The 18,762-nt window shown below is 38.9% G+C and overlaps 1 protein-coding gene across 1 annotated transcript; it reads left to right on the top strand.

Moving 5' to 3' along the window:
• Nucleotides 1-5,231: 5,231 nt before the first annotated feature.
• Nucleotides 5,232-6,784, top strand: LOC143621076 (GATA transcription factor 4-like). The gene is made up of 2 exons (XM_077092602.1): nucleotides 5,232-5,850; nucleotides 6,041-6,784. Exons 1-2 carry the CDS (start codon nucleotides 5,596-5,598, stop codon nucleotides 6,581-6,583), a joined length of 798 nt encoding a protein of 265 aa, XP_076948717.1. The 5' UTR covers nucleotides 5,232-5,595; the 3' UTR covers nucleotides 6,584-6,784.
• The last annotated feature ends 11,978 nt before the right edge of the window (nucleotides 6,785-18,762 follow it).

The raw sequence follows: 18,762 nt of genomic DNA, 5'->3' as shown, positions 1-18,762 counted from the left end.
TACTAATAGGTCAGTACCAAAAGGATTAATAATCAATTAAAGATATAGAAATAAACATATATAATCGACTGAAACATAAAGAATCATACATGAAAACATAACGAATCGATCCAAATCTTGTTCGTGGCAGGTAAAATGGTCGATTGAATATGTGCCAAAAGGATTAATACTCGAGTAAATCAGATGGTTGATTGAAGATGATTGATTGAAGAGGTAGATAAATAATGATAGCGAAAAATATAAAGAATCAGAGTGACAAACATAAAGAATCATGGCAACAAACCTTGTTCTTGGTCAATTGAAGTTGGTAGATTGAATATGTTATTGGTTGATAAAGACGGACTTTGAGCGGGAAAAATATGCTAAGAATGAACGTGAGACTGTCACATTATCCTTATTATTATTATATATTATTAGAATAGGTAAATTGTCTTTTCCGATCACAACCGCTTAGAGTACAAATAATATTATAGAAATATAGTGCCTAACATTTTTTAATATCAAAGTTTGAGTCATGTAAAATAAAAATATTACACTGTTTGCTATTAGACATACAGGATATGAAACAATTGAGTGTGGGTTCACCAATTACTAGGTATGTACAAAGGAATTTAGAATTATGGTAACGAGGAACATGTAACCATTGAATTTGGAGTCAACCAATGCATGTGTGCCCATAAGTTTGAACAAATCTTTTTAATGGTCTATATAAACAACTTATGGGTAAAACATGAGGTGACTTTAATTTGATTTTTTTCTTGAATTAGGTGGGTTGAAGAAAAAAAAGTGCTTTTAGGTAGTGTATTAGAATTTAATTGCTTTTAGGTAATCCTCCATCTAAGACGGCGGATTACATGTACACGCAAGCATGCTTTTCATGTGTGTCTCCAAGTCGGATGTCATGTCAACGGGTAATACATGTGGAATCCTCTATCTGAAATAGAGGATTACATAAACTCATTTTACCACCATTTACCGTGGACTTACCATATGGAGTCTCCTTTTTTACCTCCTGGACACATGTCACAAAACCTGAAATCCTCCGTCTCAAATAGACGTTTGTCACACAAAGAATATATTCTAATAACTCTCGTGAATGAATTGTATTCAACATTTGGAATCAGTAAATGTCATATTTGTCACCATAAAATGTATTCAGCTTTCTCGTGAATAAAACCTTTTTTTATGAGTGAATTATCTGTATTGGACATTTAAAATGTAACCCTAAGAATCATCCATCTTTACATTTAAAGATAGGATTATGTAGGTCCCAAAACGACCACCGAACGTTTTTACTCTCGATAAACGTGTCGAGACGGGTGTGGTAAATCAAACGACTGAACAAAATAATATAAATATAATAAGGATAGTAATCGATCTCGTTATTGGTAAAAGATTAATACATTAAACTAGAACCGACCCACCCAAGGTGAGATCCCCTTGGGTGGTGATTTACAACATCAAACACACACTAAAATGAAATACATAAGACATATATATATAGCCAAATACAAATATTCTATAAGCCTAATCCTGTTGAAGCTAAACGCGGTTTCCTAAAGCTCTCGTTTCGTGTCTGGTTTTCTCGTCGGCTTTAATTATTTTCTTGATCATAATATAATTAACGGGTTTCGTAAATTGATATCGCAAACCACACTTTTTGGCCTTAGAGATTATAACTATTCTTTACACACTCTTAATATAATATTAATTAACTTTTAATGTCAACGAAATATGTTACATTTACATATAGTTAGTTGGAGGCTGAGATAAAATAAAGATAAATTTTATACATTACATTAAAAACAATGTATGGAAAACCCACATGAGAAGGGTTTTTGATGTGGGCCCAAGTATAGAAGACCGGGTCATTATGTTTCTAAAGACCCAAAATCGCGTTACAAAAGGTGACCCACGAAAACGGGTATAACTTGGCCCACGAAGCTCCGTTTCAGGCCCATTACCAGTCAAATCGAAGCTTGAGACGAGGAGCACGTTATGGGCCACTGTCCAAAGCCCAAAAAACACCTTCTAAATAAAGTTTTGGGCCTTTTTATGTTTTTTCAGCAGTTTTTATGTTTTTATTTTTGTGTTTGTGTTTGGCCCATGGCTTTTTTTTGCCCAATCCGTATTAGAACATCTATTTATATTCAGTATGTGTAATGTGAAAGATCATACTTGAATTTTGATAATAAAGATTTTTCACTTCATTTTCCCTTGATCTTTGACATTTGGGTGGGATTTGGGGGTTTTGAAAGTTCATCACGGGTATTCACTGAATCAACGTGATTCGATCTTCGTTTTCATTTTACCGCTGCATCAGTTTTCCATATTAAAAATGAATAATGTATTATATTAAAAATGAAGTGAAGAATTTATAAAATCTATTGTTATTTTATCTCAGCTCCTAACTAACTATATGTAAATGTAACATATTCGTTGACATTAAAAGTTAATTAATATTGTATTAAGAGTGTGTAAAGTATAGTTATAATCATATATTTAAATGTAAAGATGGAGGATTCCTAGGGTTACATTTTAAAAGTCCAATGCAGATAATTCACTCATGAAAAAAGGTTTTATACACGAGAAAGTTGAATACATTTTTATGGTGACAAATATGAAATTTACTAATTTCAAATGTTGAACACAATTCATTCACGAGAGTTATTAACATGTATTCCTTGTCTGACAATCCTCTATTTGAGATGGAGGATTTCAGGGGATGTGACACATGTCCAGGAGGTAAAAAAGGAGACTCCATATGGTAAGTCCATGGTAAATGGTGGTATAATGAGTTTATATAATCCTCTATCTTAAATAGAAGATTCCACGTGTATTACCCGTTGACATTGGCATCCGACTTGGAGATACACGTGGAAAGCATGTTTGTGTGTACATGTAATCCGCCATCTCAGATGGAGGATTACCTAAAAGAAATCTAATTCTAGTACACTATCTAAAAACACTTTTATTTTCTTCAACCCACCTAAATCAAGAAAAAAATCCTTTAATTTCATGTAATAATCTTACTAAGTTAGATGCATTGTATTGTATTTGCATTTCACTTGTGAAACAAAAACAAATGATTATAAATAATCTGGTTTTGGTTTTAGGTAGAGGTGTACAAAACCGTTTTTTAACAAACTAAACTGATTTGGTTTTTGCATATTCAAACCGGTTTAGGTTTAGAAACCAGTTTAAGCATAGAAGTAGCCAAACTGTTCCGGACCAGTTCGGGTCGATTTTAGACTAGTTTAACCGGTTATATAACCAGCTTGAATGTGAAATACCCAAACTGCTATACGAACCAGTAGTTTGGTTCGGTTTCCGGCTTCCGAACCAGATTTTTTTAACACCTTTAGTTTTAGGTAGTGAGAGGTAGACATTTGAGCTAGAAAACATTTGAGGAATTTCACACCCTTCCTTTTCCAATTACAACATTGTTTTAGTAAAAACACTAACTCTAAGAAGCTTTCATCTTGGTGTTTGTACATTCTTGTAGTCTAGTTTTTTTATTTATTTTTTATTTTTTACGCAAATCTACCATACTCACACACTACTCCAAACTAATACACTTCATATATGAGTTTGAACCCGAAAAGTGGCAAAAGTCTTTTACCAAGTGGGCTAGTCTTAAGGACCATATCGATATTAACATAGGCATTTCATATTTTAATACTCCAGAATTTTATAAAATGTCCTGATTATATTTCTCAAACTTAAATATATTGCATTTTTAGGTTGAATAAAGTGTTGCTAGCGTTAGGGGTGATCATTAACCGAATCGAAAACTGACAAAACCGAACCGAAATTAACCAAAAATCGGTTACTGGTTATTTTTGTACATCGTCAACCGATATTAACCAAACCAAACCGAACCATCCATATTTTCACACATTTTTAACTTTTATACACATATTTTATGTATTTTATGTTTTATATAATCATTTAATGTATTTATACCTTAATTTGATGTATTCATGTCTTTATTTCATAGAAAGTATGTCTTTGTTTCATATATTTTTCTAAGTACAACTTTTAAGCTAAAATCAAAATTAACCGAACCAAACAGAAAACCTAAAAATTAACCGAATAAATCAAATTGATTAACTGAACATGCAAACCCTAGGTAGTGATACTTGGATCATTGTAGTTAGTGAAGAGAGAATTAAATATTGGGATTAGTAATAATTAAAAATATAATCTGTAACAAAAGCTGTAATTAACGAGTGAGCACATGAGGGTGCACGTGACTTGTTTGTATGCTCATTGGGATCATCACTTCCTGTCTTTCACCCATCACGTGATTCACTAGTGTCGGTCACGTGATTTATCTTTTGTTTATTATCTTAAAACGATGTCACTCACGTCCTAGGTTTGTTTTGCTTCAAACGTTAAATAAAAATAGTTTATAGATAATTGCTTTGATTCAAACAAGTTTTGTTCTAAACAATATATATCTGACTACAAACATTTATATTAAACGTTTTCTGTCGTAGATCGTATGGTTGCTTTTCTAAAACATTAACGTTTACTTAAGAGAATCGTATCCATGTTACACATAAGTGAGTCCTAGAGTAGACAGTTTTGTTGGCATGACGTTAGACATCACAATTCATGGATATTCGTTTCCCCTATGAAGAACTATGTGTTAGTAAGGTTTGTGTGAGTTTAATACTGCGTCAAACTCAGTTGACATGTATTAAACTATTAATCTTGGTTATTTTGGAACATATTTACTTTGGTTGGGGGTAAGTGGGTGCAACATAGGCAGTCAAGGGTGGTAGATGCAACGACGATGAGCAGGGGCGAATCTTTCCCCCGGCCCCCTGTTTTTTGCGCAGCAGTGTAAATTTACCCGTTTTCGACGTAAAATTTTTATACGTAGTGTAAGTTTAGCCTTTTTTGGCCGAAAATTTGAGTCCGGCCCCCCTCGTTTATAAAATTTTGAATACGTTTTGAGCCCCCCCCGTATGCCTCAGTCCAAGATTCACCACTGACGATGGTGACCAATAAATCTATTTACTTTGGTTGAATTCGTTCATATTTTGAACAAATTATCCTATTCCTTTACTTTAAAGAATCTAAGTCTTCAATTCCAACTCCAAAATATATATTATAATTACAAAATGGAATTCAAAATTTAATTTTATTGATTTTCATGAATAAAACCATCATTATATGTTAATATACATAAGAATTTGTTTCTAGATTTTAGGTAATCCGATATACCTAAAGTTATATAAAAGAATCATTAAACACAATTATGTTCTCTTTAGTGCTAAAAGTGAAACCAAATTGTTTAAAGTAAAAGATAATAAAAGAAAGAAAGATACCTCATTTCACTAAAAGAAAGAAATAAAAAAGGTGAAATATCATGGAAGATTGCTCAATGCTCACATTGCATGGTCACTCTACTCACGTTCCACTGCTCCCTTGTCCCCACATGCCTTCCAATACCTACTTACTATATCAATTAACCCACACTCTCCCACCTCTCTCACTCCATCCTCTTCCTCCTCCTCTTCCGTCGTCGTCTGCCGTCACCAAACTTTGACTGACTGATTTGGTGACGCCATCACGCACGGAGGAATGGATATTTATGGAATGTCGTGTTGTAGCCAGGATTTCTCTGGTGTGGATGAGCTGCTTGACTTTTCTAATGATCAAACTGACCTCATATGCGCCTCAACCACTGATACGACTTATCAGCATCACAACATTACCTCGTCGTCCACGCATTACCAATATGGAGGTAGTAATAGCGGTAATAGTAATAATGATCACGATATCATTACCAACTACCACAATCATATGACTGACTTCACTGATGACCTATGCATTCCTGTAAGTACTTTGTACTTTATTTTACTGATACTCATACTCTACTTTACATTTTATTTTTGCACTTTTATGTTGAAAATATATAATAAAAAATAGTAGTGGCGAATGATCAATATCTTTTGATAATACAATTAAGTTTTTTAAAAATTACATTTTTAGATTTTGAGGTCATAATATTACTGTTGCATTGCAGAGTAATGATGTGGCGGAGCTGGAATGGCTGTCGAACTTTGTGCACGATTCGTTCAACGACTTTCCACCGAATAACATTATCGGAACGATAAACTACCGTCCGGAGAACACATCGTTTCACAGCCGATCCAGAACTAAGAGAACCAGAATGCCTACAAACAACACTAGTTGGACGTCAACCACGTCAATGTCGTTGTACACATCGCCCGCCTCTTCATGCTCTGATACAAAATCAGAGGTTGAAGTAGTTCGGCGATGTACCCACTGCGCGTCTGAAAAGACTCCGCAGTGGAGAACCGGCCCATTAGGGCCGAAAACGTTGTGTAACGCATGTGGCGTTAGGTACAAGTCAGGAAGACTTGTCCCGGAGTATAGACCCGCAGCGAGTCCAACGTTTGTGCTGACTCAACACTCGAACTCTCACCGCAAAGTAATGGAGCTCCGACGGCAAAAAGAGGTTATGATTGGCCAACAACAGTCGTCACCAACGTCAGAATACCAAATGTACGGCCATCATAACCATAACAACTATGAGGTGTGTTGATATCAACCGTTAGAAAATAGTTTTGAGACATTTGGGGTTCATTTCTGTAGGTGATGACTAATGAATGATGATCATCTATTTTTGTTGATTAATATTCGGAATAAATTAATGTGACATGATTTTTTTTTTTGTTTTTTTTTATTTTTATTTTGGTTACTTAAATGTTCAACTACTAGAAGTGATGACTCCCCACGTGAGAGGGCCGGTAAGCACGTGCATCCGTATGTGTGATAGTAACACCCACCTTTCTTACCGGTTCATGAACCTTTATTATTATTATTATTATTATTATTATTATTATTATTTAAATTTAGAATAAACTGTGGTTTTTATCTCTGTGGTTTGTCCAAATCTGCGATTTAAGTCCAATAGTTTCAAATTTGCGATTTTCATCTCTGTGATTTCATCTCACTTACAATTAATCCCGAATTCATTAACCCCGTTAAGTCTGGTCGTTAAACCTATCAGCTTGCCCCTCACGTGAGGGACAGTTTTGTCATTTTTCTCCTTAAATAAAACCACAGTTCTAATTCGCAAGCCCTCTCACGTGAGGGGCTGAGGTGTATTTGGGGAAAAAAGGACAAAAATGCCCCTCACGCTGATGGGTTTAACGAACAGACTTAACGGTGTTAATGAATTCGGGTTTAATTGCAAGTGAAATGAAACCATAGGGACGAAAATCGCAAATTTGAAACTATTGGACTAAAACAGCAGATTTGGGCAAATCACAGGAACGAAAACCGCACTTCACCCTTGAATTTAACAATTTATACTATTATAACGAGTAAATGACAGCTTCTAACAAGAAAACAAGTAGTATATGTGGTAAATTGTCAGGGTTGAGTAATAAGTCAAGGGTTGAGTAATAAGTCAAAACATAAAAGGTTTTAGACAGGTTGGGTTAACCTGTCAGCAACTCAACACATTCTATCCCCGAAAGTATAATTTCGCACCATATTTACCAAACAATAATTATAAAATCAAATATAACTATTTTCAAATTCATGACCTATATATGTTTTTTCTTTAAAACTTCCATTAAGATACGAGAGATTGGAGTACAAGGAGAACGGGAAGGATAGGTTATCATCGTCATATTACGAATCATGTTTAAGGACTTAGGTAAATATGATTTTTAAAATAATTTAAGTGACTGTATTTTAATATCAAAATATTTTTCTTCTCTAAATATTTCCTATTTGACTAACAAAAATAGTAAGACACAACACTGACATATATACAAAGGCATGTTGCAATGTGTGGCAACATATTAAGCGATAATGTTGCAATGTGTGGCAACATATTAAGCGATCGTTACAACATATTTTTTTCAAGTTAAAAAAAAAAAATTTACATAATGTGAAAGAGATTCTTACTTCTTAGCTTCTGAAACCCAATCTCAACGTAAAAGTGTCGGCCCAGATTCGTTAGACCAAATAAAAAATTTGGGCCAGATCTAATGGACCCAAAAATGTTATTCAAGTTGAAGGCTCAAGAGTCAAGACCTCCAAATAGAGTTGTGCAAACATAGTATTTCTAGAAACCGGAACCGTATAGGAACCGGTTTCGGGTACGGTAAATAAAAGTCAAGAACCGAGTTGGGTAGAAACCGGTTTCGTGTATGGTCTGGTATTGACCGAGTTTTTATCATGTTTATTTTAAGAATGGTGGGTTCATTCCAAATACCATTTGAGTCCATCAGCCCACTAATTGATCACTTACACATCCAAATAAAATGAGAGTTTTGGGCTGCTTTCGGCGTCGGTTGCTCCGGATCAGTGAACATATCCCTTTGGCAATACTAGCAAAAATTCGAACGAGCCGCGAGAATGCGTCAGGGCATAATTATTAATCGAATCTTTCATAGAATCATAAAATATTGTATGGAGGTCACCAAAACCGAATTTCTGATCCGATTCAGTTGTTCGACTCAAACTCAGTTTTTTCTCCGGATCAGTGAACATACCCTTTTGGAAATACTCGCAAAATTTCGAACGGGCCGCGGGATGGCTATAGGGCATAATTATGGATCCGATTCTTTCGTAGGAGCATAAAATATTGTATGGAGGTCACCAAGACCGAATTTCTGATCCGATTCAGTGGTTCGACCCATACTCAGTTTTTTTCTACGGATCAGTGAACATACACCTTTGGCAATACTAGCAAAATTTCGAATGGGCCGCGAGGTGGCGTCAGGGCATAATTATTGATCCGAATCTTTCGTAGGATCATAAAATATTGTATGGATGTCAGCAAGTCCGAATATCTCATCCGATTCAGTGGTTCGACCCATATTCAGTTCTTTCTCCGGATCAGTGAACATACCCCTTTGGCAATAGGGCCGCGAGGAGGCGTTAGGGCATAATTATTGATCCCCAAGACCATAAAATATTGTATGGAGGTCCCCAAGACCGAATTTCTGATCCGATTCAGTTGTTTGACTCAAACTCAGTTTTTTCTCCGGATCAGTGAACATACCCCTTTGGCAATACTGACAAAATTTCAAATGGGCCGCGGGGTGGCTATAGGGCATAATTATGGATCCGATTCTTTCGTAGGAGCATAAAATATTTTATGGAGGTCACCAAGACCGAATTTCTGATCTAATTCAGTGGTTCGACCCATACTTAGTTTTTTTCTCCGGATCAGTGAACATACCCCTTTGGCAATACAGGCAAAATTTCGAACGGGCCGCGAGGAGGCGTTAGAGCATAATTATTGATCCGAATCTTTCATAGGATCATAAAATATTGTATGGAGGTCACCAAGACCGAATTTCTGATCCGATTCAGTTGTTTGACTCATACTCAGTTTTTTCTCCGGATTAGTGAACATACCCCTTTGGAAATACTCGCAAAATTTCGAACGGGCCGCATGGTGGCTATATGGCATAATTATGGATCCGATTCTTTCGTAGGAGCATAAAATATAGTATGGAGGTCACCAAGACCGAATTTCTGATCTGATTCAGTGGTTCGACCCATACTCAGTTTTTTTCTCCGGGACAGTGAACATACCCCTTTGGCAATACTAGCAAAATTTCGAACGGGCCGCGGGGAGGCTACAGGGCATAATTATGGATCCGATTCTTTCGTAGGAGCATAAAATATTGTATGGAGGTCACCAAGACCGAATTTTTTATCCGATTAAGTGGTTGGACCCATACTCAGTTTTTTTCTCCGGATTAGTGAACATACCCCTTTGGCAATACTGGCAAAATTTCGAACGGGCCGCGGGGTGGCTATAGGGCATAGTTATGGATCTGATTCTTTCGTAGGATCATAAAATATTGTATGGTGGTCACCAAGACCGAATTTCTGATCCGATCTAGCGGTTCGACCCATACTCAGTTCTTTCTCCGGATCAGTGAACATATCCCTTTGGCAATACTAGCAAAATTTCGAACGAGCCGCGAGGAGGCGTCAGGGCATAATTATTGATCCGAATATTTCGTAGGATCATAAAATATTATATGGAGGTCACCAAGACCGAATTTCTGATCCGATTCAGTTGTTCGACTCATACTCGATTCTTTCTCCGGATCAGTGAACATACCCCTTTGGCAATACTCACAAAATTTCGAACGGGCCGCGGGGTGGCTATAGGGCATAATTATGGATCCGATTCTTTCGTAGGATCATAAAATATTGTATGGAGGTCACCAAGACCGAATTTCTGATCCGATTCAGTTGTTCGACTCATACTCAGTTTTTTCTCCGGATCAGTGAACAAACCCCTTTGGCAATACCGGCAAAATTTCGAACGGGTCGCGAGGGGGCGTTCAGGCATAATTATTGTTCCGAATCTTTCATAGGATCATAAAATATTGTATGGAGGTCACAAAGACCGAATTTCTGATCTGATTAAGTTGTTCGACTCATACTCAGTTTTTTCTCCGGATCAGTTAACATACCCCTTTGGCAATACAGGAAAAATTTCGAATGGGCCGCGAGGTTGCTTCAGGGCATAATTATTGATCCGAATCTTTCGTAGGATCATAAAATATTGTATTAATGTCAGCAAGTCCGAATATCTCATCCGATTCAGTGGTTCGACCCATATTCAGTTCTTTATCCGGATCAGTGAACATACCCCTTTGGCAATACAGGCAAAATTTCGAACGGGCCGCGAGGAGGCGTTAGGGCATAATTATTGATCCGAATCTTTCATAGGATCATAAAATATTGTATGGAGGTCACCAAGACCGAATTTCTGATCCGATTCAGTTGTTCGACTCATACTCAGTTTTTTCTCCGGATCAGTGAACAAACCCCTTTGGCAATACTGGCAAAATTTCGAACGGGCCGCGAGGAGGCGTTAGGGCATAATTATTGATCCGAATCTTTCATAGGATCATAAAATATTGTATGGAGGTCACCAAGACCGAATTTCTGACCCGATTCAGTTGTTCGACTCATACTCAGTTTTTTCTCCGGATCAGTGAGCATACCCCTTTGGAAATACTCGCAAAATTTCGAACGGGCCGCGGGGTGGCTATATGGCATAATTATGGATCCGATTCTTTCGTAGGAGCATAAAATATTGTATGGAGGTCACTAAGACCGAATTTCTGATCTGATTCAGTGGTTCGACCCACAATCAGTTTTTTTCACCGGGTCAGTGAACATACCCCTTTGACAATACTGACAAAATTTCGAACGGGCCGCGGGGTGGCTACAGGCCATAATTATGAATCCGATTCTTTCGTAGGAGCATAAATATTGTATGAATGTCACCAAGACCGAATTTCTAATCAGATTCAGTGGTTCGACCCATACTCAGTTTTTTTCCCCGGATCAGTGAACATATCCCTTTGGCAATACTGGCAAAATTTCGAACGAGCCGCGAGGAGACACCAGGGCATAGTTATTGATCCGAATCTTTTATAGGATTATAAAATATTGTATGGAGGTCACCAAGACCGAATATCTGATTCGATCTAGCGGTTCGACCCATACTCGGTTCTTTCTCCGGATCAGCGAACATACTACTTTGGAAATACTGGCAAAATTTCAAACGGGCCGCGAGGTGGCATTAGGGCATAATTAATGATCCGAATCTTTCATAGGATCATAAAATATTGTATGGAGGTCACCAAGACCGAATTTCTCATCCGATTCAGTTGTTCGACTCATACTCAGTTTTTTCTCCGGATCAGTGAACATACCCCTTTGGCAATACTGGAAAAATTTCGAATGGGCCGCGAGGTGTCGTCAGGGCATAATTATTGATCCGAATCTTTCGTAGGATCATAAAATATTGTATGGATGTCAGCAAGTCCGAATATCTCATCCGATTCAGTGGTTCGACCCATATTCAGTTCTTTCTCCGGATCAGTGAACATACCCCTTTGGCAATACAGGCAAAATTTCGAACGTGCCGCGAGGAGGCGTCAGGGCATAATTATTGATCCGAATCTTTTATCGGATCATAAATTATTGTATGGAGGTCACCAAGATCGAATTTCTGATCCGATTCAGTTGTTCGACTCATACTCAGTTTTTTCTCCGGATCAGTGAACAAACCCCTTTGGCAATACAGGCAAAATTTCGAACGGGCCGCGAGGAGGCGTTTGGGCATAATTATTGATCCGAATCTTTCATAGGATCATAAAATATTGTATGGAGGTCACCAAGACCAAATTTCTGATCCGATTCTGTTGTTCGACTCATACTCAGTTTTTTCTCCGGATCAATGAACATACCCCTTTGGCAATTCTGGCAAAATTTCGAACGGGCCGCGAGGAGGCGTTAGGGCATAATTATTGATCCGAATCTTTCATAGGATCATAAAATATTATATGGAGGTCACCAAGACCGAATTTCTGATCCGATTCAGTTGTTCGACTCATACTCAGTTTTTTCTCCTGATCAGTGAACATACCCCTTTGGAAATACTCGCAAAATTTCGAACGGGCCGCGGGGTGGCTATTTTGCATATTTATGGATCCGATTATTTCGTAGGAGCATAAAATATTGTATGGAGGTCACTAAGACCGAATTTCTGATCTGATTCAGTGGTTCGACCCATACTCAGTTTTTTTCTCCGGATCAGTGAACATACCCCTTTGGCAATACTGGCAAAATTTCGAACGTGCCGCGAGGAGGCACCAGGGCATAGTTATTGATCCGAATCTTTCATAGGATTATAAAATATTGTATGGAGGTCACCAAGACCGAATATCTGATCCGATCTAGCGGTTCGACCCGTACTCGGTTCTTTCTCCGGATCAGCGAACATACCACTTTGGCAATACTGGCAAAATTTCGAACGGGCCGCGAGGTGGCATTAGGGCATAATTAATGATCTGATTCTTTCGTAGGATCATAAAATATTGTATGAAGGTCACCAAGACCGAATTTTTGATCCGATTCAGTGGTTCGACCCTTAATCAGTTTTTTTTCCGGATTATTGAACATACACCTTTGGCAATACTGGCAAAATTTCGAACGGGCCGCGGGGTTGCTATAGGGCATAATTATTGATCCGAATCTTTCATAGGATCATAAAATATTGTATGGAGGTCACCAAGACCGAATATCTGATCCGATTCAGTGGTTCGACCCATACTTAGTTTTTTTTCTCCGGATCAGTGAACATACCCCTTTGGAAATACTCGCAAAATTTCGAACGGGCCGCGGGATTGCTATAGGGCATAATTATGGATCCGATTCTTTCGTAGGAGCATAAAATATTGTATGGAGGTCACCAAGACCGAATTTCTGATCCGATTCAGTGGTTCGACCCATACTCAGTTTTTTTCTCCGTATCAGTGAACATACCCTTTGGCAATACTGGCAAAATTTCGAATGGGGCGCGAGGTGGCGTCAGGGCATAATTATTGATCCGAATCTTTCGTAGGATCATAAAATATTGTATGGATGTCAGCAAGTCCGAATATCTCATCCTATTCAGTGGTTCGACCCATATTCAGTTCTTTCTCCGGATCAGTGAACATACCCCTTTGGCAATATGGGCAAAATTTCGAACGGGCCGCGAGGAGGCGTTAGGGCATAATTATTGATCCGAATCTTTCATAGGATCATAAAATACTGTATGGAGGTCACCAAGACCGAATTTCTTATCCGATTCAGTTGTTCGACTCATACTCAGTTTTTTCTCCGGATCAGTAAACAAACCCCTTTGGCAATACTAGCAAAATTTCTAACGGGACGCGAGGAGGCGTTAGGGCATAATTATTGATCCGAATCTTTCATAGGATCACAAAATATTGTATGGAGGTCACCAAGACCGAATTTCTGATCCGATTCAGTTGTTCGACTCATACTCAGTTTTTTCTCCGGATCAGTGAACATACCCCTTTGGCAATACTGGAAAAATTTCGAATGGGCCGCGAGGTGGCGTCAGGGCATAATTATTGATCCGAATCTTTCGTAGGATCATAAAATATTGTATGGATGTCAGCAAGTCCGAATATCTCATCCGATTAAGTGGTTCGACCCATATTCAGTCCTTTCTCCGGATCAGTGAACATACCCATTTGGCAATACTGGCAAAATTTCGAACGGGCCGCGAGGAGGCGTTTGGGCATAATTATTGATCCGAATATTTCATTGGATCATAAAATATTGTACGGAGGTCACCAAGACCGAATTTCTGATCCGATTCAGTTGTTCGACTCATACTCAGTTTTTTCTCCGGATCAGTGAACAAACCCCTTTGGCAATACTGGCAAAATTTCGAACGGGCCGCGAGGAGGCGTTAGGGCATAATTATTGATCCGAATCTTTCATAGGATTATAAAATATTGTATGGAGGTCACCAAGACCGAATTTCTGATCCGATTCAGTTGTTCGACTCATACTCAGTTTTTTCTCCGGATCAGTGAACATACCCCTTTGGAAATTCTGGCAAAATTTCGAACGGGCCGCGAGGAGGCGTTAGGGCATAATTATTGATCCGAATCTTTCATAGGATCATAAAATATTGTATGGAGGTCACCAAGACCGAATTTCTGATCCGATTCAGTTGTTCGACTCATACTCAGTTTTTTCTCCGGATCAGTGAACATACCCCTTTGGAAATACTCGCAAAATTTCGAACGGGCCGCGGGGTGGATATTTGGCATAATTATGGATCCGATTCTTTCGTAGGAGCATAAAATATTGTATGGAGGTCACTAAGACCGAATTTCTGATCTGATTCAGTGGTTCGACCCATACTCAGTTTTTTCACCGGGTCAGTGAACATACCCCTTTGGCAATACTGGCAAAATTTCGAACGGGTCGCGGGGTGGCTACAGGGCATAATTATGGATCCGATTCTTTCGTAGGAGCGTAAAATATTGTATGGAGGTCACCAAGACCGAATTTCTAATCAGATTCAGTGGTTCGACCTATACTCAGTTTTTTTCTCCGGATCAGTGAACATACCCCTTTGGCAATACTGGCAAAATTTCGAACGAGCCGCGAGGAGGCAGCAGGGCATAGTTATTGATCCGAATCTTTCATAGGATTATAAAATATTGTATGGAGGTCACCAAGACCGAATATCTGATCCGATCTAGCTGTTCGACCCATACTCGGTTCTTTCTCCGGATCAGCGAACATACAACTTTGGCAATACTGGCAAAATTTCGAACGGGCCGCGAGGTGGCATCAAGGCATAGTTAATGATCTGATTCTTTCGTAGGATCATAAAATATTGTATGAAGGTCACCAAGACCGAATTTTTGATCCGATTCAGTGGTTCGACCCATAATCAGTTTTTTCTCCGGATTAGTGAACATACCCCTTTGGCAATACTGGCAAAATTTCGAACGGGCCGCGGGGTTGCTATAGGGCATAATTATTGATCCGAATCTTTCATAGGATCGTAAAATATTGTATGGAGGTCACCAAGACCGAATATTTGATCCGATTCAGTGGTTCGACCCATACTTAGTTTTTTTTCTTCGGATCAGTGAACATACCCCTTTGGAAATACTCGCAAAATTTCGAACGGGCCGCGGGATGGCAATAGGGCATAATTACGGATCCGATTCTTTCGTAGGAGTATAAAATATTGCATGGAGGTTACCAAGACCGAATTTCTGATCCGATTCAGTGGTTCGACCCATACTCAGTTTTTTTCTCCGGATCATTGAACATACCCCTTTGGTAATACTGGCAAAATTTCGAATGGACCGCGAGGTGGCGTCAGGGCATAATTATTGATCCGAATCTTTCGAAGGATCATAAAATATTGTATGGATGTCAGCAAGTCCGAATATCTCTTCCGATTCAGTGGTTTGACCCATATTCAGTTCTTTCTCCTAATCAGTGAACATACCCCTTTGGCAATACTGGCAAAATTTCGAACGGGCCGCGATTTTGCGTTAGGGCATAATTATTGATCCAAATCTTTCATAGAATCATAAAATATTGTATGGAGGTCACCAAGACCAAATTTCTTATCCGATTCAGTTGTTCGACTCATACTCAGTTTTTTCTCCGGATCTAATAAACAAACCCCTTTGGCAATACTAGCAAAATTTCGAACGGGCCGCGAGGAGGCGTTAGGGCATAATTATTGATCCGAACCTTTAATAGGATCATAAAATATTGTATGGAGGTCACCAAGACCGAATTTCTGATCCGATTCAGTTGTTCGACTCATACTCAGTTTTTTCTCCGGATCAGTGAACATACCCCTTAGGCAATACTGGAAAAATTTCGAATGGGCCGCGAGGTGGCGTCAGGGCATAATTATTGATCCGAATCTTTCGTAGGATCATAAAATATTGTATGGATGTCAGCAAGTCCGAATATCTCTTCCGATTCAGTGGTTCGACCCATATTCAGTTCTTTCTCCGGATCAGTGAACATACCCCTTTGGCAATACTGGCAAAATTTCGAACGGGCCGCTAGGAGACGTTAGGGCATAATTATTGATCCGAATCTTTCATAGGATCATAAAATATTGTATGGAGGTCACCAAGACCGAATTTCTAATCCGATTCAGTTGTTCGACTCATACTCAGTTTTTTCTCCGGATCAGTAAACAAACCCCTTTGGCAATACTGGAAAAATTTCGAATGGGTCGCGAGGTGGCGTCAGGGCATAATTATTGATCCGAATCTTTCGTATGATCATAAAATATTGTATGGATGTCAGCAAGTCCGAATATCTCATCCGATTCAGTGGTTCGACCCATATTCTGTTCTTTCTCCGGATCAGTGAACATACCCATTTGGCAATACTGGCAAAATTTCGAACGGGCCGCGAGGAGGCGTCAGGGCATAATTATTGATCCGAATCTTTCATAGAATCATAAAATATTGTATGGAGGTCACCAAGACCGAATTTCTGATCCGATTCAGTTGTTTGACTCAAACTCAGTTTTTTCTCCGAATCAGTGAACATACCCCTTTGGCAATACTGACAAAATTTCAAATGGGCCGCGAGGTGGCTATAGGGCATAATTATGGATCCGATTCTTTCGTAGGAGCATAAAATATTGTATGGAGGTCACCAAGACCGAATTTCTGATCTGATTCAGTGGTTCGACCCATACTTAGTTTTTTTCTCCGGGTCAGTGAACATACCCCTTTGGCAATACTGGCAAAATTTCGAACGGGCCGCGAGGAGGCGTTAGGGCATAATTATTGATCCGAATCTTTCATAGGATCATAAAATACTGTATGGAGGTCACCAAGGCCGAATTTCTGATCCGATTCAGTTGTTTGACTCATACTCAGTTTTTTCTCCGGATTAGTGAACATACCTCATTGGAAATACTCGCAAAATTTCGAACGGGCCGCGGGGTGTCTATAGGGTCTAATTATGGATCTGATTTTTTCGTAGGATAATAAAATATTGTATGGTGGTCAGCAAGACCGAATATCCGATCCGATCTAGTGGTTCGACCCATACTTAATTATTTCTCCAGATCTGTGAACATACCCCTTTGGCAATACTGGCAAAATTTTGAATAGGCCGCGAGGTGGCGTCCAGGCAAAATTATTGATCCGAATCTTTCGTAGGATCATAAAATATTGTATGGATGTCACCAAGTCCGAATATCTGATCCGATTCAGTGGTTCGACCCATATTCACTTCTTTCTCCGGATCAGTGAACATACCCCTTTGGCAATACTGACAAAATTTCGAACGGGCCGCGAGGAGGCGTTAGGGCATAATTATTGATCCGAATCTTTCATAGGATCATAAAATATTGTATGGAGGTCACCAAGACCGAATTTCTGATCCGATTCAGTTGTTCGACTCATACTCAGTTTTTTCTCCGGATCAGTGAACAAACCCCTTTGGCAATACTGGCAAAATTTCGAACGGCCGCGAGGAGGCGTAAAGGCATAATTATTGATCCGAATCTTTCATAGGATCATAAAATATTGTATGGAGGTCACCAAGACCGAATTTCTGATCTGATTCAGTTGTTTGACTTGTATTCAGTTTTTTCTCCGGATCAGTGAACATACCCCTTTGGCAATACTGACAAAATTTCAAATGGGCCGCGGGGTGGCTATTGGGCATAATTATGGATTCGATTCTTTCGTAGGAGCATAAAATATTGTATAGAGGTCACCAAGACCGAATTTCTGATCTGATTCAGTGGTTCGACCCATACTTAGTTTTTTTCTCCGGGTCAGTGAACATACCCCTTTGGCAATATTGGCAAAATTTCGAACGGGCCGCGTGGAGGCGTTAAGGCATAATTATTGATCCGAATCTTTCATAGGATCATAAAATATTGTATGGAGGTCACCAAGACCGAATTTTTGATCTGATTCAGTTGTTCGACTTGTATTCAGTTTTTCTCCGGATCAGTGAACATACCCGTTGGCAATACTGGAAAAATTTCGAACGGGCCGTGGGGTGGCTATAGGGCATAATTATGGATCTGATTCTTTCGTAGGATCATAAAATATTGTATGGTGGTCACCACGACCGAATATCTGATCCGATCTAGCGGTCGACCCATACTCAGTTCTTTCTCCGGATCATTGAACATACCCCTTTGGCAATACTGGCAAAATTTCGAACGGGCCGCGAGGAGACGTTAGGGCATAATTATTGATCCGAATCTTTCATAGGATCATAAAATATTGTATGGAGGTCACCAAGAGCGAATTTCTGATCCGATTCAGTTGTTCGACTCATACTCAGTTTTTTCTCCGGATCAGTAAACAAACCCCTTTGGCAATACTAGCAAAATTT

The sequence above is a fragment of the Bidens hawaiensis genome, unplaced genomic scaffold (genome assembly GCF_021521415.1).
Source record: "Bidens hawaiensis isolate Kalapana, Puna unplaced genomic scaffold, B.hawaiensis_p1.1 tig00002772_1, whole genome shotgun sequence".
Taxonomy (NCBI): domain Eukaryota; kingdom Viridiplantae; phylum Streptophyta; class Magnoliopsida; order Asterales; family Asteraceae; genus Bidens; species Bidens hawaiensis.
This window is presented reverse-complemented; position numbering and strand designations above follow the sequence as displayed.